At 38.0% G+C, this 24,909-nt stretch overlaps 1 protein-coding gene across 1 annotated transcript in view; it reads right to left on the bottom strand.

The window, feature by feature from the left end:
• The window catches only part of cdh13 (cadherin 13, H-cadherin (heart)), a 413,334-nt gene that overhangs the window by 274,486 nt on the left and 113,939 nt on the right, over positions 1-24,909 (bottom strand). Inside the window, exon 3 of the mRNA XM_088939282.1 lies at positions 1,998-2,209. Within this exon, the coding sequence (XP_088795408.1) occupies positions 1,998-2,209 (212 nt within the window). The remainder of the gene's footprint in view (positions 1-1,997; positions 2,210-24,909) is intronic.

The raw sequence follows: 24,909 nt of genomic DNA, 5'->3' as shown, positions 1-24,909 counted from the left end.
GTCTTATGACCCCTTGACAGTTGCACATATTAATGATCAGACTATTTAGAAGACTATAAATACCAACAGAACAGGATTCTCTTGTTAACAATGTAAAATGACTTACTTTACATTAGGACGATATGCTAAAATCTGCTGTATAAAATTCTACAATATTAATTACTGGACTGGTTCTGGTCCATCTAAGTGGGGAAATGCATCCTTTAAGGAAAAAAATATGAAAGAACCACTTGGAAAGACTATCTGTAACATTCCTTAGAGAATGGTAAGATCTGTCTTTGAAGTCACAGGGCAACATCAATTGGTATCTGCCTTACAGGGAACATGACAGTGGTAATTACAGTACGTTTGACTTTACCTGTTTACCTTTGTTTTTTGATCACCATGGACTGACACAAAAGAAAATAGTCTACTACATCCAAGTCCACTGTGGACAGCAATTCTGCTGACAAATGATTACACTGGTTTTTGAAGCCTGGAGCTTCACATAACTAGTGTGAAGAGATGGCACATTGTTCGCCTGTTGTAGGCTGTACTGCATCACGCAGGCTGAATACATTCCCTCAACCCTGTAGCTGTCCAGGAACTGCAATAAACCATCTGATCTATACCTAGTTAACTGTATTAAGCACTGCAATGATGTAGACCAAGTTGTATTAAAGTTGGTAACACATTGTAAGAGTACTCTACCCTAAAGCATAACGCATCCCCCCCAAAAACTGCATATCACTTTCTTTATTTTCCTCATTGACTTCTTACAGTATGTTCCCTTTATCAATCAAAACCTTGCAATCATTCCCTCACTTCACTAACCTATCTCTTTATTTATGGAAGGGAATCAGCCACACTTCAGTATCAACAAGGTTCCAGTACCAACTTTCAGTTAACAGTCACAGAATTGTAGGTTCACTCATGATATCCATGCTTAGCTAGCCATTCTTTAACAGAGAACAGACATTATCTGTACTTACCCAAAGAACTATAAAGGCTACAGTACTACTGTATATTTTCGAACAATTACTAGTATTACATTACCAGTGGCACCCACAGTACCTGCTTTACTGTATATTGCATAGGCTTTCCTTGTGTAAAAATGTCTCTAATGAGTTGTGCTGATGCTTGTCACCGGTTTGGAGCATTAAACAGGTAATATGATATATGGCAAATACATACAACTAAAATGCATAAGGAAACCTAAGGATTGATTGTAATTAAATCCAATCATATTTCCACACTTAATGCAACTCTGTATGCCTTGGTAGCTGTCCAAGGTCCTGAAATTTCAACTCATTTGTCTTTCATGTTTGTTGAACTGAACTCCACCGTTCATTCAAAGCTAAAATTCATATTATTCCTGGTGGAGCTGAAGATCTTGTGAACTCCAGATTCTACCGTAATGTTTTGACATGCACCTTTATACTTGCTACAGTACATCATAAACTTGAAGGCCAATTCCACAAATATAAATGAATAGAAATAAAAAGACCATTCTTTAAATATCATGCTCGGACCAAAGATTCAGATACACTCTAGTACTGCATGTTTTCCTTTGCTTTGAGCTCAGCAGGTTAGTTAATCTGACAGTAGGAAGTATATGGAAAGCTAACACTGCATACCACAATTGCAGACAGTAAAGTCGACCCCTGGGGCACTCTCACCATTCAGCCCATAAACATCTAAACGCTGACTTTTACATGCAATTCCTCATGTTTATAGGAAATCGAAGATCAATGTCACCAATGTCTTTATCCCACACGGAGTTATAGCTACTCAGTTTTCAGCTACAGCAAAGCTTATTTCTTTACCATCAATGTTCATCCTTTACATTTTTCCGGGTTTGAGAAAAGTTTTTTATGGATACAAAAATATTCTGGATGTGTTATTTAGCCGTCAAGAAGTTTAAATAACAATGATTGTTCTGAAAGGCCAACCATTGATGTATTCGGCAATGGCACATAAAACGTTTTTGAAAAGACTGTACTTGACATGAATTCTACCTTCAAGCTCTGAGGAATTCTGTGCGGTGCTCCAATGACTTTGACCTCTGCCATATCATCAGCGTGAGCAGTTCGTCCGTGGATGAACAGAAATGATCCTGTGTCTGTGATGTCTCTGAGGGCCACCAGGGATCCATCTTGATCCACTGTGAGGTACGGATGCGAGACTTCAAACTTCACATTTTCGTTCCCTGCGCAGTCATCAAAATGCACTAGAAGGAGAAATAAAACAGTCAAACAAACATAGGAAGCAGAGACCATTTTCAAAGAAGGAAGACTGAAAAAGAGCATAAGCTGTAACCCAGCGTCAAAGTCCATCACAAGCATTCCAGAGACAGATGCTGAACATCCTCAGACATATCTTATTTGCCACCAGTGTGAATTCTGGGGATAAGGTACCGACTTACCAGGTGATGTGTAAAATACTGAAATATAGCTTTGTGCAAAGACCACTGCAATGAAATCAGTTAAACATTTTGCTGACCATGAAGTTTAAAAGGCCAATGAATTGGATACAGAATTTTGAAAGTGATTTACACAACAAAAGATTGTACATCCCTTTGAACTAAGAAAAGAGCATTATAGCTAGCTAACAATGAAATTTCAACACATACAATTCATTATATGATAATATAATATATTCAATACTATGTAAGTCTTGTATCTTTGTTTTAAAACTGGTTTGTTTGCATGATGCTTGCTGTGAAGTTAGCTGGCCTGTTCTAACAGCTATATCATTAAAACTGTGCACTGAACTGAGCAATACAAACAGGACCATGGGGAAATATCTTCATGCACAAAGATAGTGCAGAATAGAGGTGCTGTTAGTTGGTTTCATGTGACCACTATCTATGCTCATGATGGTTTAGAATTGTAAAGAAGGCTTGAACAAAATCAGCATCCATCTTATTTTAATCAGAATTCTTTATAAGCACCCATAACTGACTCTATAGAAGAATATGTCACTTTGTACATAACCTATAACATGATCTATCTTATATTGTACTTGGAGACGATGAGAAATAAATACTATCTGCAATATAAAACTACAAAATATTGTTGTTTTTGCAACATATTCAACAGCTCTTGATTAAGTTATAACCTTAATAATGTAGACTCTATGAGTGCAACAGCACCTATTCCCAGCACCTTGGTAACCCAGAAGGTACAATCACGTGTGTATTCTGAGTCAGTGGTATTACAGGCAAAAGATTGGGATAATTTGAAATGCTGACCTATGCCAAGGGTCATTAGGGAGATCAAAATTGTTATCTTCAATCCCAAGAATGAAGAGGAAAATGGAATAAGTGTGCATGTGTGTGTGTGGAGGAGTGCTTACTAATATAACTCTAAACGCGTGACCTCTGTTGATACAGAGCAAAGTACGGCTGAGAAATGGAGAAAAGTCCATCACCCAGAGATCAATAGCTTCAAAAACTCCAGTGATTAGCTGTGCAGATGAAAATAGGACATCAGACAAACAGCCTGGAGGCTACAGATCTGCCTTCAACCCTCCAGGCTGAAGGATGACATGCAGTGGTACTGTACTGAAGATATCTAAGTTGAGTAGTCCCAAAAAGAGATGCCTCTACGTTTTTTTAACTCCTCTTTTGCTCTCTGACGGAAAATGGGTGCATCCTTTCTTGTTTGATATTTATCTACATTGCACCGCTGTCTTAAATCTTTTCATTATGCTACAAATAGTCAACAGTGCACAGAATGGTGGTGGAGATCAAACAAGATGTTCTTTTAAGGCAAGTATCAAAATAAGCAAGAAAAGTGTCTTTGACTGATGGGACTGTCTCTAGAATGATTTTCACAGCCGTAAAACTATTTCTCAGGTGTCCAGGTCAAATGAGTGAGGAAAGCAAGAAGACTGTCAATCCTAAAACGGGCAGATTTTTTAAAAGGACAATTATTAATTCTGTATAACAACAGGGAAAGTTTGCAATGTCTCTTACACTAAAACAGGACACTGGAAAAGGAAAGTGGCTTTGTTGAGAAAGTAAAAAAATTCAAAATGGCAGATTCTTGTTATTCTTGCCCTTCGTCTACTTATTGTTGTCCTGCTCAGATTCCCTTGTCGTGTAAGTAACCATTCTAGGTGATGTCTTTTTTCAACTCCATTAAACCTTTCATGCCTAAAAGTAAACAATGGTGGACCAAGCAAAACAGAGGTTGAGCCCAATTCAATTTTATTGCCAGCCATCCTTCATTTAAACCTGTAGCACCAAAAAGGAAAACCCCATCCCCTAGTTCCGCTCCACCATGTACCATACATGTCAACGAAGCTAGAAGTTACAGAATACGAATGAGACATTTATCCGGCATCCTGAACAGGCGAGTTCAGGAATGCAGTACATTATGTAAAATAAAAGTGGTAGTACAATGGTTAGTGCTGCTGCTTGGGTTTGCATGTTCCCAAGCATCTATGTGGGTTTTTTTCCCAGCTACTCCAGTTTCCTCCTACAGTCCAGAGAGGTGGTGTCCAGGTTCACCAACATCTCTAAATGGCTTGTGTGTGAGCAACGGACTAGTATACAGCACTATCCGGGGAGTAGTTGCACTTGAGCCCTGTACCTTGCCTGATTAGCTTCCATCTCACCACCACCTTATAAGGATAAAGTGGTCAATGATGATTGATGGATGGATAGAAAACAGTTGGACAGAGAAAAGTTGCAAAACAGGGGGTCATTTAACAATGGAGTTTACTGGTTAAAAAGTCAAAGAATATCGAAGACCTGGATATACAGTACATAATAACCTATTTCACTAACCTTATCAACCACATTTAAGAGGAGCTTCCAATAATTGCAACTTGGAGAAGACACATTCTTCCTCCTCCAAGTTAATTTCATGATACAATCCAGTAACACCAAGTCCTTACTCTAAGCCCACTCTTAGGCAAAACAGGGCACTACTACCCTGATACTAAAGTAGACAGAAGTTGTGTTGAGAAACTAACCATTAAAGCACAAAAACTAATCTAAGAAATATTGGAAATCTAATAAGTAACAGATCTTGAATATGTATTTATGGAGATCTTTCCCAATCTTATTCCCAAAGTACTCTCCATCTCACTTTGCATCTGCTAAGCTGACACACACTGTACACTCAGTACACAACGAAATACTGAGAATGAATGGCAATACACATACCATCTCTGCAGAAATTAAATGTGATGTGGAGGAAATATGAAGTCTTTGTTTTGTTTTTCATATTTAATAAGTGCAAAATTGATTGCCCATTTAAGCATTCGTGAAATATGACAGAATGAGAATCCTGGCACTTCTCTATTTATCATCTGAGCAAACCTGATGACAGCTCCTATCATTCCCCACACGGCCTTGAAAACTGGTTTGAACTGGTTAGGAAGAAGAAGGATGTCAGTCGATCTTCCATCATTCCCCTTTAGTCAGAGAAAAGTCCAGCCTAGGCGACCTGACCCATGAAGATTTGCAGGTTGTTTACATAAAAAATGATTCTAATCAGTATGCATTTTCATCCTAATAAAGGGAGCTCAACAGCATCTTTTTATGTTTTATTTAAAGGGTTCATGTACCTTTGACTATATTATTGAATGCAGTTACTTACCTGTCTGGATCCCCAGATGATTTGATATGATTAGCTCATTTTCCCAATATGTTCTGTGGGTAATCTTGAATGATTTATTAAAGTAAACATGTGCCTGTCAATCTGGAGATCTGTCAGTACATGTACAGTATATGAACCTTTTAAAACATTATGGGTAGGAAAGGAGCAAAGGCTATGCTTTAAGTTCATGAACCATGCAGGTGTATTTATATTAATAAGGAACGGTGCTTAGTTCACATGTGTTCAATCCTTTTTGCTGTTTTCTCCTGCTTCCACATCCTACAGGTCACTCACAAATCTGTTCCAAATCTCTACCCCATCAGTACTGTACAAATGTATTTAAACTCATTCTGATTCTTAACCCACTCATCATCTGTTTTTTTTATCTTTGCACTATATTAACATTTCAAAAATATATTTCATTCAAATGTTTATAAATGGCATTTACAAACACTGATGTGTTACCACAAGGTTTAATTTCAGAGAACTAAAAGACTGTAACTCTCAAGTATTGTACTAGTTAAAAACATTTGCCTTTCATGATTACATCACAAATAGAAAAAGAGAAAATTCTCCTAGCATCTTGGTTCCAAAACACAGGACGAATAAACAACAATGTAATTTCCTATCAGAGTTAACATTGTAACGGTTTGGAGTGGCATCATTTAGTAAGAAATGGACATGGTGAAGGACAATGTTTTGCATTTCAAAGGTAGCAACCTTTGAAACCGGAAACATCAGCTCATCTTAAAGAAGAAACGCCAGTTGCAACTCACACCACAAAGCAACATTTAAAGATAAGCTTGTTCTTTCATGTGCAATATCTTTGATCTTTCTGTGTGAAAGTCTTTATTTATTGCCATGCGTGACCTACAGCACAGACTCCCCAAGATACAGCTTCACTTCATAACTGAGACTTATCCACAAACATCTTGTTTTCATGGCTTATCTAGTTTTACCATTCAGTACGCAAGATGGCACCAAATTATGGTACTGCCAATAATCTTTTGTGTGTTTGAGAAAAACACAATACTTTACCACAGATGTTTTGCTCTTGTAGAAAGGCTAACTTTAAGCAGAGGATTCCATTATGTAAGCACTAACAGAGTGAAATCCATAGAAAACAATGGCAGATCTGCTTCAAAGGAGCTTTAATTAGGACAGTGGTCATAGCTCTAAGGTGTTACGTAGGTGTTTGCATTCTATGTGCCAACTTGTTTGAGTTGGGACTGGTCTGTCACTACTTGGAAAACAGAGATAAAATATCCTACTGATTTCAGCCACCCAAAGTCATTTTAAGTTATTATTGTTATTTTTGTTATTTTGTTTTGTTAGTTTTGTTACTAATACTACTGCTATTTCTAAGCTTTGCATTTGTAAAATTGCATTAAAGTCCAGCAGTCGTTTAATTAAATTATAAGATGGCATGGCATAATACAATTTATCATGCTAAAAAATGTCATATAAAGATGAAAAAAGGAGCAGCTTTCTAAGCTCCACTTCACAAATCTTTATGGATGGAATGACCTTTACTAATTTCTCTGCACCAGCTCACACATTGACAAAGCAAGTAAATCTAAGACCATTCTCAAGTCCCTGTCAAGGATGTCTATGTCTGGCCAGATTTGCACTGCATCTGCTCCAACTCATCAGCATCCCCGTCTGAGCTACAGAGGCCTGGACTACAGAACCTAAACTGAATAAAATCCATATGGGGGCTGTAGTGCACCGAGATGAACACTTTTACCGTCCGAACCGCTGGCAGTTCAGGAAGAAATTGTCCCCAGTGTGCAGAAAACTGCCTGCTATTGATTTATTATGAGGAACTTGCTAGCTGTGTTTTCCATTCTGTATACAGTAATCACATTTTTGATTATATAAGCAGGATGGAGAACTTTACTGCCCACACTTTATAGAAAAGAGGGTACCACAAAGCCACAGTGTACGTCATTTTACTTGAAATAAACAACCATAAACCTGCAACCTCAACAGTACTGAGTCTTGTAAAAGGCCTCGTTAAGAATCAGCATGCAGAAACATTACAGACAGCTATTACTTTGACAAATTCCTGTGTCCCACTGCTCTTTTCTCTTAACCTCAAATCCTTCATGTACACTTAAAGAAATTATATGTCCTCATTTCTATTTCAGGACACATACTCTATCAAAAATAATAAATTATTCAATTGAGTCCAATCTTGTGCTTGAAAGCATCACATCTGTCTCAAGAGCAAACCTGCTTAGTTCATACAATTTGAACCATGTAAAGAACTTTTGCATTCCTTTCTCTCCAGACAATAAACAGTACGGCAACAACAATACACGCATGTTTACTAATGTCTCACTTATTGCAAGTAAAAGAAAAATGTATTTTTGAAAAATAATGGTAGTATGACTGGAATCACACAGTTCGTGACATAATAAAGCTGTAATTCACATTAAAGATTTAGTGTACAGTACAGAACGTTATTTTACAAACAATAAAATAAGCTTAAACAGTGACATCAATGAGAGCAACCCCCCAAACAATCATCAAAAGCTTGCACTCTTGTAACATTTCACAAAGCCTAAGTGATTATATTTTTGAGAACTTTTGTTTATTTTTCCTAAACACAATAAAATCAAAGACAAAAATAAAAACAACCATTCTCCACTCCCAACTCCCTCTCGGTGGCATTCTCCACGTTTCTAAACCTAAAGACAAGAACAGAGACTGGAATCTCCAAGCCCTTGACTGCATCAGCAGCACAACCAGCCTCCACCCTCCCCTCACTGGCAGAACAGATCCCATCACAAGTCCTATATAAATAACACCGAGACCGGCCAGGGTGCAGTGCTGCCAGGAGAGAAAATACCGCGTCTCACGAGGAGGGCCAACAACTTTTTAGCTGCAGCCAGACCCATTTCTGCCTCTGTGTAAACCCAGATTAGAGTCCTCTTCATACGTTTCTGAAACCTTGCAGCAGGTTAAGGATTGATTCTTTTTTAAAGTCAAACCAGCTTTGATACCCATCCCCTCACCCAGCCAAAACTAGAGTAAGACTACAGGTGCCTGTGTTATAGTCAAAGGAAACCCAGTGTTAGCTAAGAATTTCTACAGCAGATTATATCAAAAACATACTAGGAATGTTTTTTTTTTTTCCGGAAAGATGGCAAATAAAATCAATTCAATTTGAAACCGTGACTGATATAGTTCACGGCGTAACTGTAAACACCGTAAGGAAGTAATGAAAGCACGCATTTTGATGAAGAAATTAAATATTATGTATAGTTTTATATTTTTCGCCAATCATCAAATGATTTTCCAGATACAGATACAGAAAAAAATACAGTACATGCAGCCTAATTTAATTCCTAATTGCACACACCCTAAATGTACACACCCAGTCTTGTCCAGATTACTGGCAAAGGAGTCTTGGAATGTCTGTGGCCAGATTTTAGAAAAAGTAGTGATGAGGCATCTTTAACACACAATGATCACACCAAAATCAATAAGACCAGGAAAGGTATTTGACATCCTTATCACACCAGCAGAAAACGACGCATTCTTCAGCAAATTTTGTCACTCTTACATTTTTTGCCTGTCATGCTTTTGCGACACCCTATAATACCAACTGTTTTTTTTTTATATATACAGTAACACACAAATCTGTACGCTTACTGTGAATGATACAGTATACATAACAAATATAAACGTTTTGCGCTGTGATTCCTTTGGTGGCAGGCAAAAAAGAAAAGATCAGAGAGCAGACGCTGCTGTGAACAGTCTCATTAGGGTGATCCAATGCAGTGGTGAGGAGCGCAGGCGTCCCTCTGACATGTTGGCCTTTTCACATCAGCTGAGCCCTTTGATTGCACCGCATGAAGGCAAAGACTTTGGAGCAATCCACAAAGGTACTGCCTCAGGGCCAAGTAAACTGTGTCAATCAAGCGCGTTTGTAATGTGCACCAAATATCTTTTTTTTTTATTATTCCAGCAGTGGGAGGAATGTCAGATCAATAAAGATTTTTTTTTCCTTCGCTTGTGTTAACGAGGGGGAGAAGAGTAGGAGATGTAGCAAGAAGTATTAATGAATTCTGCCATAATTAACACTGCCTTTGCTTCAGTTGCTTCAGTGATAAGGATGTGATAAGGATGACTTAAGCCACCAGTACCACAGGGACCTGGAAACTTGAAACAAGAGTGTTTTAGGGGCAGTGTTCTAAATTTCAAAAGATAAACCTGGGGAGGTTTGCAAACTAACACCAATGACCCTTAGAAATGACACATAAAATAGGTATGAAGGCAAATTTTAGACCACTTTTTTTCCTTGGGAAGACAGGTGCTTCTGCATGTAAATTAAATCAGCAACACAGGTTTAAGCAAACACACGGTCTTGACTGGCATTAAAGTGATGATCTACTGTACATGTATGGGCAGTATTTAAGATCTTACTAAGCAGCACTTACAGAACGAAATGCTATAACATTTTAAAGATTAACAAAAGCTGAAACTCGAAGCAAAAATTGGTTGTAATGAGATTTCTCTTTCCCCCATTTTTCCGCTGTGCAATGATGTGTGAATCATGCAAACTTTGAAGCGTGTCGGTTTCAGAGAGACATTATATCACAGTCACCCTCTGGGCATCTAAGTAGCACTTAAGCAATTTGACGGCAACTTTATGGTTAGAGTGAAGAGGAAGGTTCAGGTTAAAGCTCCAGTTCAATGCTGTGTTTATGCTCATGCTAAGGTGTGTCTGCTAAAATGCATGATTTCAGAACGTGTGAAAGGGTTTTTCTTTTGTGATTATTTCAAATGTGTCGTTTAGGAATGCAGTGACTCTTAAAACAAGTCTAATATTAGACATTGCGAATGCATCACTCAATCATATTGCAATAACATGCTAATGCTGTCAGTCTGGAATTTTCTTAAGAGTAGATTTTACCAGCAGTGTTGAAAGGAGTTCATGACAAAAAGATACCTGCTTCTGACCTGATGATTCTTTCAGTTTTATTGATACCATTAAACATGCATTGATGCCTTTGCATGGACTTTGATCTGTTCCTCTTCCTCTTAATAACTTGAATTTTCAATATGCACCATAGTAAATACCAGTTTCTATTCAACTGAACTATCAGTTAAATTATATATAGTTAAAGCAAAAAAAACAATAAGGTCTGTGCCACATTCACAAATAAAAAGGACTTTTTCAACATATTGCATGAATTCATATTGTCATCCTTTAAAGGGAAAGTCTGATATTCAAAGACATTAATATTCTTTTCTTCCAGACTATATCAAACTCTGTTGTGAGGAAATAAAGATATAATCCATAAAAACACACACTATTCAAGAAAAGGAGTCAAACCTTTTTGATCTTTTCTTATTCTGTGTGCTTTATTTCAAGATTAAAGTCATCCTCCCTCAAAGTACTGCAGGGTATACAGTAGTTTGTCATTTCTATTTTATTTTTTGAACATTTACATTTCTTTTCAAAACTCAGTAGACAGTGGGAAAATTCCCAGGCAATTATTTTCTGCAAACTGTACTCTACTCATGCTATCCGAATAAGTCATGACTGACATGAATTTAAACCATTTGATCCGTGAACAAGACATCAAACGATCAATTCTCAGGGGTGTTTCAACCAGTCAGGGCAGGTGGACCTCTTATGATCAGAACATCACAGGCTCAAGCCTGGTTCATGTCACTAGCTGACTGTGACTGGCGTTCCCTAGGCAACGGTGCACAACTGGCGGAGAGCCACCAAGGGCAGGGTGGGATTAGTCAGCCAGGGTTCTCCTGGCTCCTAGGCAACATGGCAACCCCTTTGGCTTCCTGGATGCTTGGAGTCTCGCAGTGCTGTTGGGGAGGCACATAGTGTACCTCTCTTCAGTCAGTGCTGGACCTGCAATAGGGGGCTGCATAGCCTGAGCCATGGTCACTGCAGAAGTCAGCCTACACTTCCTCAGTTCCCCCCACATGCACTGGGAGGTTCAAAGCCAAGAGCCGAGACGCAATTGAAAAAGACACCATTTGTGTGGGGTACATAAAAAATTATTGCCGGTTTCAAAAATAAAGATACAACAAATTCTTAGTACTGAAGGCAAAGCGTAACACTCACAATTAATCGTGTTGGAGATCTTACTTCAGCAAGGTGAGAACATGTCTTGACTTCTAGACCGCTTTCAATTCATGTCTTGTACTGTACGTTTAGTCCTCCCAGAGAGAGAATCAGTTAATGTGCCATTGACATGTGCCACTTCCCAGCCCAGAAACCTTGATTCTTTATGGTGCTTTAAAGCAGAGCTGGTGACCATTTGTGCACCTGACAGAAAAGGTGCTTCTCTATTGCTGAAGGTAGCAGAAACCATACTGAAAATTAACTGAAGTGCTCTGCCTAGTACAATGTACAAGGAAGTGGGTGATTAAAGCACATTTCTGAGAAATGTTTCTGAGAACAGCTTAGAAAAGCCCAGACTTTTTTCTTGATTCTGATTTATTACTTTTCTCTGTTCTGAAAGTTGATTTTTCTTTGTTTCGAACATCCTCGACCGGTGTTCAGGAGTACACAAAAGAAGGAACTGCTTCACACCCTAATGATGCATGGATGTTTAGATTTTGAAGTCAAACATACTTTAGCTTCTTAAACTCTACTCAGAGACAACATTAAAAAAATCTTTAAACAGTATATAAAGTACAGTTCATAATAATATTCTACAGCAAAAATCTGAAACTATTTTTAAAGTGAGGTGCTACTACTTTTTCCATGGTACAGGTATAACCTTCTCATTTTTATTCTGTTTGCCTTTATTCAGTTTTATGTTTTGAAAATTAATCTAGATTTTTATGTTATCGGTCTTTAGACCATTGTGCTAAAATTAAAACCCCTAAAGGAAATGTTATACACTTACAAATGTGAAGAAAAACAGAAAAGAAAGGTGAAATGGTCATTAAATACATAAATTCATTAATCATTCTTGAGAAGCAGTGGTGGATAACAGCAAAGTTACAAACTTTAATAATTGAAAATGATATAATGCAGTATGAGATTTATGAAATTGATTAACATTTCCATGCAGGCCACATATGTAGGTCAAAGGTACAAAGTATGCATAAAACACAGATAATATAGAGTATACAGAATGCTTGTAAAAGTAAAATATGACAGAAAAACTAGCCTCTTCATTACATATCACACTTAAATTCCTAAATTTAAGAATAAGTAGACTGTGGATTCAAATTCTGGGTACTGCCAACTCTTTAACATTTTTACACAATAAAATACCTTGAATAAAAGGTATAAAATACAATAAAATAAAATACCTTCAATAAAAGGCCAGGTATTGTATAAAGGGATACAAATAGGAGTTGTTTTGCGAAAACAAGCAACGAAGAATATCTGTAATACCATCCAGTTTCACTGACAGAAAACATCTTAGTTCAGCAAAATGACCCAGGGTGGAGAGCAGCACAGCGGCACACTGATTAGTATGTCTGCCTCGCACCACGGAGGCCCTGGGTTCAGTTCCTGGGCTGCTATCTGTGTGGAGTTTGTATGTTTTTATGGAACCTTTGTGTGGAGCTTCAAGCTGTGAAAGTTTGCTCTAGAGGAAAGGCAACAGTGCAGTGAAGATGGGTGACCAGCTCACTATTTGCAAGGCCTGCCTGCTTCTTCCAGGTTATCAATTTCCACCCAGCTCACAGGCTGTCTAATGAAGGTCTTCTGCTTGGAGCTATTGGCTGAACCCCTTTTCCACTGTGGCTTCATTAGTTGAAACTTGCTTGTGAAACCAGGCAATAAAAATCCTTAGTGACAATGTGTAATTTGCATAAAGCCTTTGCATTAAATATTCATTTTTTTGTGATCCAAACTAATCATTGACAGAATAAATGATGTCCCACACTGCTCTGGAATAAATATTCTGATGCACCAATGAAAACTCAACAGTCTACACTTTACATCAATATCTCGTTGGCTACATAATGTTATTTACATTTTAAATAGTGCACAGATACTGTAGCTTGGTTGATTGAGTATTATTGTTCCGTGGTATAATAAAACACTGAGTTTATGGCATATAATTTAATAAAACTGCCAGCAGTCAGTGCTTTTTGAAAAAATGAACATCTTTCTACGAATCCTGTGCCCAATACATCTGTAGACACACATGAACAAACATGAGAAAAAAACTGTCTAACGTCATTGGAGTGTTCTGATACAGTATACAGTAATTCTAAATGTATGAAACTTTTGTTTAATTTCAAACTTTTCTTTCTCCCTAGACATACCCTGAGCGCTTCAAATTATACAATTTTAGAATGGAAAGAATTAACATCAGAGCTTCAGACTTCAGAATTTGTGTAAACATCTAATTTGACCTGTCAAGACAGATCTACTAAGCTTTGTGCCACATGCAAGGAGTTTTCCATCCATTCCTGAAGCCAATTAAGATCATTTTTGTCAGAAAGGTGGATAAACAGTCTTAAACGTTAATCCAAGATTTCCTGCTTGTCTAAAGTACATGGATACATACTGTAGATTTATATATGATATAGAAAGTTAATATCACAGGAAACGTTCTTACAAGTATCAACCTAAATGTAGACAAAGAAGGTTTGCACCACATTGTTACTTGGCATCTTTTGACAACATACAGTTGTTTGTCTCTTTGCCTATGTCTGTTCTTACTCCTTAATGACAGGGCTTGCTTAGTTTCTTGATTATTTGTAATTTAAAATAATTCAATTCAAATGTTCAATTAGTGTGCATCCCATCCAAGTGTCCTGCCCTGTGCCCACTGCTTGCTGGGATAGGCTCTGGCTCCCCCGTGATGTTGAATTGGATTAAGCGGTTAGGATATTAGGGCATGGATATTCAATTTGTGTACATCGTCCTGCTTTACAACACAGTGCAGAGGTTAAAGTTACTTGTGAGTTTCTTCGTTTGTAAACAAAATCTGAATACACGGATCAAGACTTATGACATATGATTCCCATACCATTAGGTGGAGATGAAATTGCAATTCAGAAAGGAACAAGCACAATGGAGCACACACCAGAGGAATTACAAGGGTCTTCCTACAGTAGGTAATGAATAAGTTAATAATGGAAATAACTGTGGGGTGGATGTGTGAGGAAAATTAAATCCACAGGGTTTCTTTGTTACTTAGCTTTCCGCTGAAGGGACACTGTGCATCTATAAACAAGACATCCCTGTACTCCCAAAATAGCTGTCAAGATGAAGAGGTTTATAAAGCAAAACAAACAAGTTTATGAGATGCATTATGTAGAGTACTTTGGAGTCAAGTTATACAACTCTAGTTTATAAAATAATAGAATACGCCAGGCGTGCTTACTTCTCAATTCATTGCCCAGGCTCTCTCCTGTAATCACTGGCTGAAGCAAGTTTATTAGTGTTCCCAAAGACACGGTACTTTATTGGCATTCTGAGTTCGCCTCGCAAAGCATTAGCTTCCCAATAAGAGCACCGCAGTCATCTGTTAAACCCGCACATGCTGATGTTTAATGCATACCGCAAACTCCATCAAGGTCTCTCTGCAGCTTGTGATCGCCTTTCTGAGAAGCCGAGAAGCTTGAATTCTTTTTTAACATGTTTCGGTGAGTGACAGGGTGAGTTATCATGCCAAAATCGGTATTTACCACATTAGTGCTTCTTGTAAGGCAAACAAAACAGCCCATTTTCAGTCTGGTGCTGACTCCAAAATGAAAATCACATTAGATTTTGTTCTGGATTGGCCCACTCTGTTGCCCAGCACAGTCTGTGTGGTACACCACTCGTATGGCTGAGAACAGATAGAGGGCACAGAAGGGCTCTAGTCTAGACATTAGATTTTGCACACTCTGATGCTCCGTCTCATCACTCAATTATCCACAAACTCCAATTATTTTAAGCCGCGTCACAATGCTCTTGGAAAACTCAAAACTAATGCAGCTGTTGAAAAGGGGTAGCATGCTTTATACCTGATTGTTTGTGCCTTTTCAGAAATAAAGACAGAGAAAGGGTTGCAAAACTGTTGCTATGTCCCACAGCACTGAGAATGCGCAGGCACTGAAGGACTGATCATTAAACCCGAGCTCTTTTTGGAAGTGAAGCTGATGTGTGAAAGGAAAATAGAACAAATGTCAACCAAACATGTCCAAAAAGAGATTCATCTGTGGAAAAAAAGCTGTGGCTCACTTTCAAATGAATTCTTCACCGATGACTTGGCTCGAATCAATTGTTACTTTCTCAAAAGAGAATGACAAATATGGCACAATGCATCCATTTTGAAACGTCAAGGTTTAAAAAGGTGTTCCTTAAAGGCCCTGCTGTTTTTTTTCTTATTTCTGACACCTGATCTGGCACCACCCTTTCCATTTTTTAAATTTGGACAAATTCGGCATATGCTTTTAGTTTTAATTTAGAGATTCTTCACCAAATTAGTGCTCATGAAAAGTGAGATGGCGGTGTTTACAGGTCAAGAACAACAAAAGAAATAGTGACAGCTTCCTGTAACAGCTCTAAAAAAATCTGACAGTAAACCATTTCTTCTCTGACAGTTTCATACAAAGACACAGAGAAGTAATTTGAAACGATTGCATTCCATTGATAATATGACCTGCATTTAAGCATATTATCAAGTATCTATCAAGTAAGTGGAAGCAATTATAAAAAATAGAAATAATTCTCCTGTCAATGAGTATTCACATAATAGTAAGCCAGTTTTACCTTTAAAGAAGTCTGTGAATATCATTTTAAAAAGTCTCATGAAGTAAACGGCCTTGTGGAAGTTTCTTACACAGCAAATCTTACTATTAATCTTTTACATGAAAAAAGTTCCCAAAATTTCAATATCATTATAAAGGTCTAGTATAATTTAGTTGAGAGAACCATTTTTTCCACAACTACAGGTGAACTTCAGCTTTACAATTGATCATGATCACATCCCTCTGTGTTTTAAAGAGGTCTGGGGTGCCAGTTTCGGGTGGATGATATAAAAATAAGCCATTCTTTATTCTGGAACGAAACTAGCTGACCTGCAATGTAAAAGAAAGAGAAGAGAACAGAAAAGAGGTCCTCTGAAAACTGAGCCACCCACAGGAAATGCTCATATATAATGGCATGAGAACAAATCTAGTGGAAAGAAAATTAAACTAATTCACTGCGTGCCTCAATTAAAACACAATTTTAGAACAATGTTCTTTTGGGTCATGATTCAACAGTGTGGTACACATAATAGCTGACATTATAATAACCCCATCTCCCCCCTCCCCAAAAAAAAAACACCTGCCTTTAAAAATAATGTAGGCTTCACTGCTTTCCTAGGAAACTCTTAACTAGAATTTTTTTAAAGTTGTGATTCATTCGATTGGGCTGTCATTCCTAACTCAGCTAGCGATAAATCTGTGATAGAAGTCTCACTGAAGTGTGAGAAGTATGAGTTAGCCTACTGTAACTCACGTAGGTGAAGCATCCCATATTTAAAACATCAGCCTAGCATTCTAGATTATCATTCCTACCAAATGCCTCACCATGTTCCTTGGGGTAAATTACTTTAAAATGCCCCATCGTGAACTTATCAAAATATAACGCTATATTATACTGCACATATCAAGATGTGTTTCACTATGGATTAAAGGGCAGAAATGCAGTAAAAGTGTAGCTACAAGCTCACTGTGAGAATTAATATCCATCTGCATTCCCAGTCAAGGCTCAGACTCTGTATCCAGGTGGCAGCTTACATTCATGGCTGTCAGTACCTCCCCTAAATCCTAAATGACTTCCTGACTATTGTCCGTACTGCATGGTGAACCGCAGCATCGCAAACTAGAGACTCTAGCATTGTATTGACCTCTACATTAACAGTAACTGGTTTGTATTACAAGGTCTGATCACACACACTGTACTATACAGTATATACTGTAGAGGATATACAGTACATTATTGAGGATTTAATTTTGCTTGGAGTATAAATCCTGTCATCATGCAAACTGGAGTTGGAGGTGGGGTTAAGGTGAAATATCTTGTATTCTATAAGACACAATGTTGGATTTTTTTCTAATGTTTAGACATTTTGCAAACTCAGATACGTTTAGTGAATGTAAGTATGCATTTCCCATATACTGTAGATCATACACAGAGTTTTGTCAGGGTCGGGGTTTTGCTGTATTCAATAGATGAGGTGTCGCTAGAGAATGAATCATTCGTTTGCAAGTAGCCTAAAGATGCAACACAGTGCCGCAATACAAACAACTCTGATTTCTTAAAAGAGGCTAGAGTCACTTCTCTTGCAAATTCAAGATCAAATCTATAGCTAAGAAAGCAAAATGCTTCACGTTTTTTTATGTAAGAGGAAACTCCTGCCTTTAAAATCTGATTGCCATTCAATACAGGCAGAGAGTATTAAATATGGAGAGTTACAATCAAGGGAAGTTACAATCAAGGGGCGTTTGGCCCACTTGGTTCATTCGGAAGCCAATAGCTAACCAATCACACAATCTCGTTCACCCTCTCTCAACAATAGTGAGTGTCAGCTTGCACAGCTGTGCAAGGACTGCTTGCAACAAACACCCCACACTCCTATTTTAAATGCTTTTAATATCCACTGGAGACCCTACAAACTGTATTCTGTTGCTGAACTTGAAGTATCATGTTGAATATAGTGCAAGCAAAGTAAATCAGGAACATGCAGTATGAGTGCTTTTTTAAGAACATCTTTAGGTGTGCTGCACTGATCCTACAGCAGAAATGCTTCTTTAATTCTAATATAATGTTGCTTGCGACTGAAAGGCAGCTGGGGTCCTGGGGTACAGGTTACAATCAAATAATGAACATTTCAGACCTTTTAAAAATCAGAGCATTCAATCATTCTGTTTCCACTTTTCCATGTCATTCAAATATGAATTAACCTATGAGGAAGAGATGATAGAGACAGAACTTTGACATGTGTAAATGCAGGCTCTATATTTCTTCACAGTTGGATTTCTGGTTTTCCCTCCTTCGATAAATTCTCTATACTTAGAGAATGCTTTAAGCCAAGTGCACACACATCAAGGCCCACTATACTTCATACAGTACATTGTAAATGTCACTGAAGTAACTGATACAGAGGACTAGCGGCTTGCTATATTGATTGTTACTACTGTACATTGGCTAAAAGAAAGGTTTCTGACACACCGTGTGTGTAAAGATTTCTGACAAATTATGTTGTTTTTTTATATATATTTTCCCACCTCTGATCCACTTTGAACATGATGAATTTCTTTCCAGGAAAAATGCCTCTGCAACGAATTTATCGGCTGTGCACTCTGACCATTTCATTTACAACCAATAAAGATTGAATTCTGATGAAGTGAGGGGGATCTAGGTTATCGGATGAGGTGTCAGATATAACATATATCTCATAACCTGTGACACTGGGAGGCTCTTTTAATTTCAGTAAGATGCTTTCTGCCAAGAACATAGAGACACTTCTTGCATGCAAAGTGCAAACTATGGTTGGATAAAATAATCTCTGATCATTCAATTCAAATATAAGAGCTTTTTCATTACCAGATAATTTATATAGTTTAAACAAGAGTAAATGTACAGAAAATGTTCCTACTTATTCCAAGTAACGCAAAATAAACCATGATGTCACCACCACCAAACTGTAAGCTCTTATCAATGCTTTTAGTCATCTTATTTCATACTAAAAAAATTAATATTCTAAAGATCACATCCCAAAAAAAACTAACAACCTGTATTTTCCTAAAATACTGCACACTAATCTTTCATTCCAAATCTGAAAGCTATAAGCAGCGCTGTACGATATTAATACTGTGCTAAAGCCTTACAACAGTTCTGACTGGTGCAAAAGCACAATTTTTAATTTGAAATGTTTTAATATACTTCCGTTTTAACCCGGTCGCCTGGCTGTACTCTCCATATTGTTTTTCCCTACACAAACAAACACACCACTTGCCATTGAGAGGGTACTCCGCAATTCAGAAAAATGATTGATTTTGAAAATACCTGCAGTAAACGGAGTTACAAAGCATTTCGTTTTTTGCTCCCCATAAGGACCTCAATCGAAATCACCAGTGCTCTCTCTATTATTGTCCTCATAACAGTACTGGAAGTGGCGGTGGGATAGGGGCATGCAAGATGTGCGCCCGTCAGAACCACCTTCGATTATTCATGTTATGAATCCTTTTAGGGGTTAGGGGTAATACTGAAAGGTCTCAAGCTGTCATCCTCAAGATGTCGTGGAGGATCATCTTTTATGCTGTGAACAGAGAGAATCCTAGCCAGCCCATCCTTGTGTCAGTTTCCAATCATGTTTCTTGCAGAATCCCAGTCACAGCAACATCTATTAAAAGAGAACTGCAATGCTATTTTTGTTTGGGGGGGGGGGGGGGGGTAGCATCGATTAATGCATTTCAAACTACAATAAAAATAAAATGTACAGAGTAACTTATTAAACCTCCAATTTACATCACGAAAGAGATGAAATTTCCAAATTTCCTGTGATTCAGAATGAGCCAACTAAATGTCTGGGGACATGAAGCAGCCCTATGACATTGTAAACAACTCTGTTAATCCCACAGAAATATTGCTCTCAACTTCGAGACAGTTTTGCCAACAAATACTACTCACTTGTTAACTCTGCATGCAGATCGCATTGGAACATGACAACACAACAAAATAGCAATTTACAGTTCACGATTTGTGCTAAATTTAAAATGTGTTTTTTTTTTCTGTTATGTCAATGAATTTATTGTCTTACCATGATTGAATAACTAGTCTGAGAAATTGGCAGCTCCCCTTTAAACCAGCAATATCTAGACCTGCATTCCAAACAAGTACCTTTCATGGTTTAGCCATTTGAAAGCTCTGCAGCTAATGACAAAAGTAACAAATAGTCACTGAATCGTCAGACAAAAATTATGTGCCTTACAGGAGTGCAACTACTGTACATATTAACATTTGTTATCTCACTTTCAGAGACAACAATCTACATAGTATAATCATGATTTTAAATTTCTCCACTGTTAAACTGAATTGCTCATGAATTAATTATTCTTATTCTGCATCTTATTTCTTTTCACCAAGATGCATCTACAAGCTTGGACAAATGCTTTTATTTGCATAATTTTGGTTTAATAGCAGTACACCTAAATTCAGTTTAAGATTACCGTCTCTTGTCCTTTGTGAAATTTGCATAAATTGCCACAGCTTAAGAAGTATAATGTGTATAAATATTTAATTATTGTGGCACTAATTAGAATTCATGAAACAAAACCGACAGCACTGCTATCTTCAGCCAGACCACCTGAGGCCAGGAGAGCCCTTTTAAAGACTTCAGGTAAACTCCATCTCCGAATTTACAACCGCTACCATAAAACTCTGCTCATGTCTTCAGGGAGAATGCAGAGTGGGGCTAACTTTTGCCAAAATTATCTGGTATTTTTTTATCGTGAAGTAATGACCATACACTTTGCTCTAAGCGAAGATCATCAGATTAATTCTGCTTTCAACCCCAGCAGAGGAGAGATGAAAGGCTTGCGTCTCAAGAGCTTATCTCTAGTTTCACTTCTTTATCTTTTAGTATTACCCAGTGCTACACAGCCAGCACTGCACAAATAGTTCAGATGGCAAAGGAAAAACACAAAAACATCACATTTTTGACTAAAACCACTACAAGATGCTTAACAGCTTTAGGTTTCTACTAAAGCCAACACCGATATGCCAACCGAATTCAAACAACTATTAACACTTCCCTTGGTAATAGATGAGTCGTTTCACTAAGCATTAAAAGCCAACAGCAGCTGTTGAGCAAATGTAGACTGTTTTCCTGCTGAATCTTTCAAGAGAAAAATATAATTGGACAGGAAATAAAAAGAGCAAGCATTATTGGCAGACGTTACTGAAGACCCGTCATCATACAGGCGCTTAAGACTGGACAGATGAACAAGATGGTGTAATTCATAGTAACATCTTAGGTTTCATCACTGAATCCGTCTCAATATTTTCTGTTGAAACTACTCCTCTAGGTTAAGAGCTTGCTACTGCAGCCAACAGTCTCAATCAAGAAAGGCCTTGATGTCCTAAAATTCAGCCCATAGGCCTGTTGACAAAGCGCACTGAATTACGATCGAGGCGCTAACAGACCAAATGAGAAGAGATCTGATCGGTATATTTGATCATTTTGTCAACAAAAAGTGGATTGACAGGAGAGAAACAACATATGAAATCATTCAGCAAGCCACAGGTCAAAGAAATGGAATACGTATTTTGTAGTTCAAGAAGGCAGCTGCGTCAGCATGCGTAGGCTGCAAAGGAACAAGTACAGGTTTATTCCACGCTGAAAAGAGAAGAAAAGTAACAATGCTTAGGCTGTGGAGCCTTCTTTGGGTGTGTATATATGTATTTTGTTCCAATTTAAGCACTTTGAATTCAAGTGTCAGACATTATAACAAATACTGTAGGTAATATAGCTGGATGAGGCAAAAGATATTAAATATTATATACTCTATGCCTTGTGCTCTTGGGCACATGCACTAACTTGTAAGATAAGATCACTTTATTGGCCATATACAATTTCTTGCATTAGGAATTTGTCTTTTCGCATACCCCAGCTTGCTCTCCATGAGATACACAGACAGGGAGAGAAGCTTGGGGTCAGAGCGCAGGGTCAGCCATTTATACGGCGCCCCTGGAGCAGCTGGGGTTAAGGGCCTGGCTCAGGGGCCCAACAGAGTAGGATTCCACTGCCAGCCGTGGCATACGAACCAGCAACTTTAAAGCCACAGGCACAGATCCTAAGCCACTGAGCCACCGCACCACCCATGTACACATACTGTATGTGCACATATGACTTGTGATTTTGATTGACTCAAAAAGAATTCTGATAAACAGATAAGGCACACACTTATTATCCAGCAAAATATACTGTACATTAAAACTACTGTGTAGTAGTGCACAATGTCTGCTGTGTATTGAGATGGGTTCAGTTCTCCATTAGTAAATAAAGTGGTTACCCTCCTATATGTGAAGAGCCCTGGGATCATTTTCTGGGTTTAATCTTTTAGAATTTTCTAATTTTTAGTTATAAACTCAAAAGAGGGAGACAACTTCATATTAGCTGTAAAATCAATACTTGAGTGATCACTCTCGAAATATACATGTTCATACATTCAGTATTAACATTAAACGCCTTTCCAACCCTAAACTTGGTGCTGTAAAATTAAATGCAACACGCTAACTCCAGCACCTCCAAATGTTCAGGTTGTTCTTTCCCGTACCGAATGTGTTTTCAGCATCGCACTGACGTTCATGCTCAGCATACAAGGATATAAGCTGACTGCCTGATTAAATGACACCACACGGTGATCTGGATGGCGAGAGAGGAGGAGCAACAAGGCTCCTGACAGTACTTTGGCTCCTTTAATGCACACTTCCAGCGGTATTGTGAACTAGTGCTCTCGAAAAAGGTTGACGTGTAAATCACCAGGTCCCGTGAAAGACCAACCACTGTGAAAGACCAACTTTGCACACTGGGAAACACTGGTGCTGCTTTTACTAACTTAATTTGAGAATTGGGAAACAAAGTGCTGGCATCACAAAACGCAGACTAAAGGGAACTGTGGGGTTATCAAATTTTAATAAGGCTCTGAAGGCAACTTTTCCCCGTAATTGCTTTGTATATTTCTCCTATGGGAACCCAGTCTGTTTATCAGTACAGTGCCAGCAAAGTCTTACACAAAGTCTGCACGATTCCATATTTTTCTACACCTATCTCACACGTTAAGAAATCTAATTTATTTTAAACCTTATATTCCACAAGGCTAATAATCTGCAGTACTTTCATTTGAAAACTCTTTTGTTGAGTTATTGTTGATTGAGATTTAAACTGATTTCTTGTTTTCAGTTGAAAATAATATCAAACTTGCATCCATTTCATTTGAATTGTCTCCAGGGATAAGAAAAACTTACTAAATCATTGGAATACAGTACCCTGAACTCTTTTATCTACTGTATATACTGTAGGGCACACAGGTTTATAACCAGATTTCCTTCAGGAATTTTTTTAACTACTGTACTTCCTAAGTAAAGCATACAGCATGCCTGCAAACTTCTGATAGCATATAGCTGTTTTGTCTAACTCTGGACCAAAATCCCTGCTTCCAGACATACAGCTACCAGTGTAAATCCACCATTGTATTGCGGCTAAAACCACAAACATAGTAGTTATGTACTCTCTGCTAGTTCAAGATAATGTACTGTACCTGTGAAGACAGTCTCTCAAAAGTACCATTAGGGGATGTCTCTTTTGCAAGTATAAGGCATTCCTAAACTGGGAATAACAAGCATTAAACTGCCTTTTGTTTGCTTCACTTTACTTTGAAAGAATGGAATTTTCAGCATAACCAAAGATTTCATTCTAGGGTTAACAATAGTAATACCTCTACTTCAAAGCGGTCACTGTCTGCTGGTTCAACACTTCACAACAATATTAATAGCTAGAGTCTCTTTTTCACACAGTGTGTTACGCTTGGATTCTCAACCTCATCAGTACTACAATTCTTGGGTTAACAGCATTAAGACTTCTACATCAAAGCATTCACCATCTGCTGTATCAATATTTCACATCACTAGTGATGCTCAGAATACCTCTTCCAACTTACGTGTTGTGTGAGCACTCCTGACCTCTTCAGTAATATAATGACCAAGACAGATTCTTTCATTTGTAGTCTCACATGAACACTGATGCTATTTCTTCTTATTGTAACTCTGTTTATTACCTGTCAAATAATGTATTGCTCCTCTTGCAGACAGGCCATGCAGAGCGCTAAACTGAAAACTAGCATCTGGCAGCTTAATAAAGAAGCATTAATATTGTGTACCTATTGTTTTCTTTTAAAAATAAAGTTCAGATTCAATTTGAGGACTGTTTTCACATCTATAATCCAGGGCAGGTCCCTGCCTCAAAGCCACTCTGAAAAATGAACTCTTGGTTGATCTTACAGAGGGTGGGACCTCTCACTCTGAGGAGGACTGTCATCTTCCAACAAGCTAAGTAAGTGAAAAGATGTTCTGCAGGCTGTGCAACACCAGTACCACAATAGTTTCAAAGAGTCAGAGAAGGCGATGTTCCTGTTTAAATCATGTCTGGTCAAACAGAAACTACTGCTCTAAAGTGTTGGCCTACTGGAGGGCACCAAAGGAGATGATGACACTACTAATGACGTATAAAAATGTCTATCAAAACCTTTAGGGTTCACGGCAAAGCTCACTGAAGTCACTAGGGTATATAGCCTGTATGACAACCCCCTTTTACTGAGGTGCAAGACC

Source organism: Atractosteus spatula, chromosome 21 (genome assembly GCF_055471065.1).
Source record: "Atractosteus spatula isolate fAtrSpa1 chromosome 21, fAtrSpa1.hap1, whole genome shotgun sequence".
NCBI lineage: Eukaryota > Metazoa > Chordata > Actinopteri > Semionotiformes > Lepisosteidae > Atractosteus > Atractosteus spatula.
This window is presented reverse-complemented; position numbering and strand designations above follow the sequence as displayed.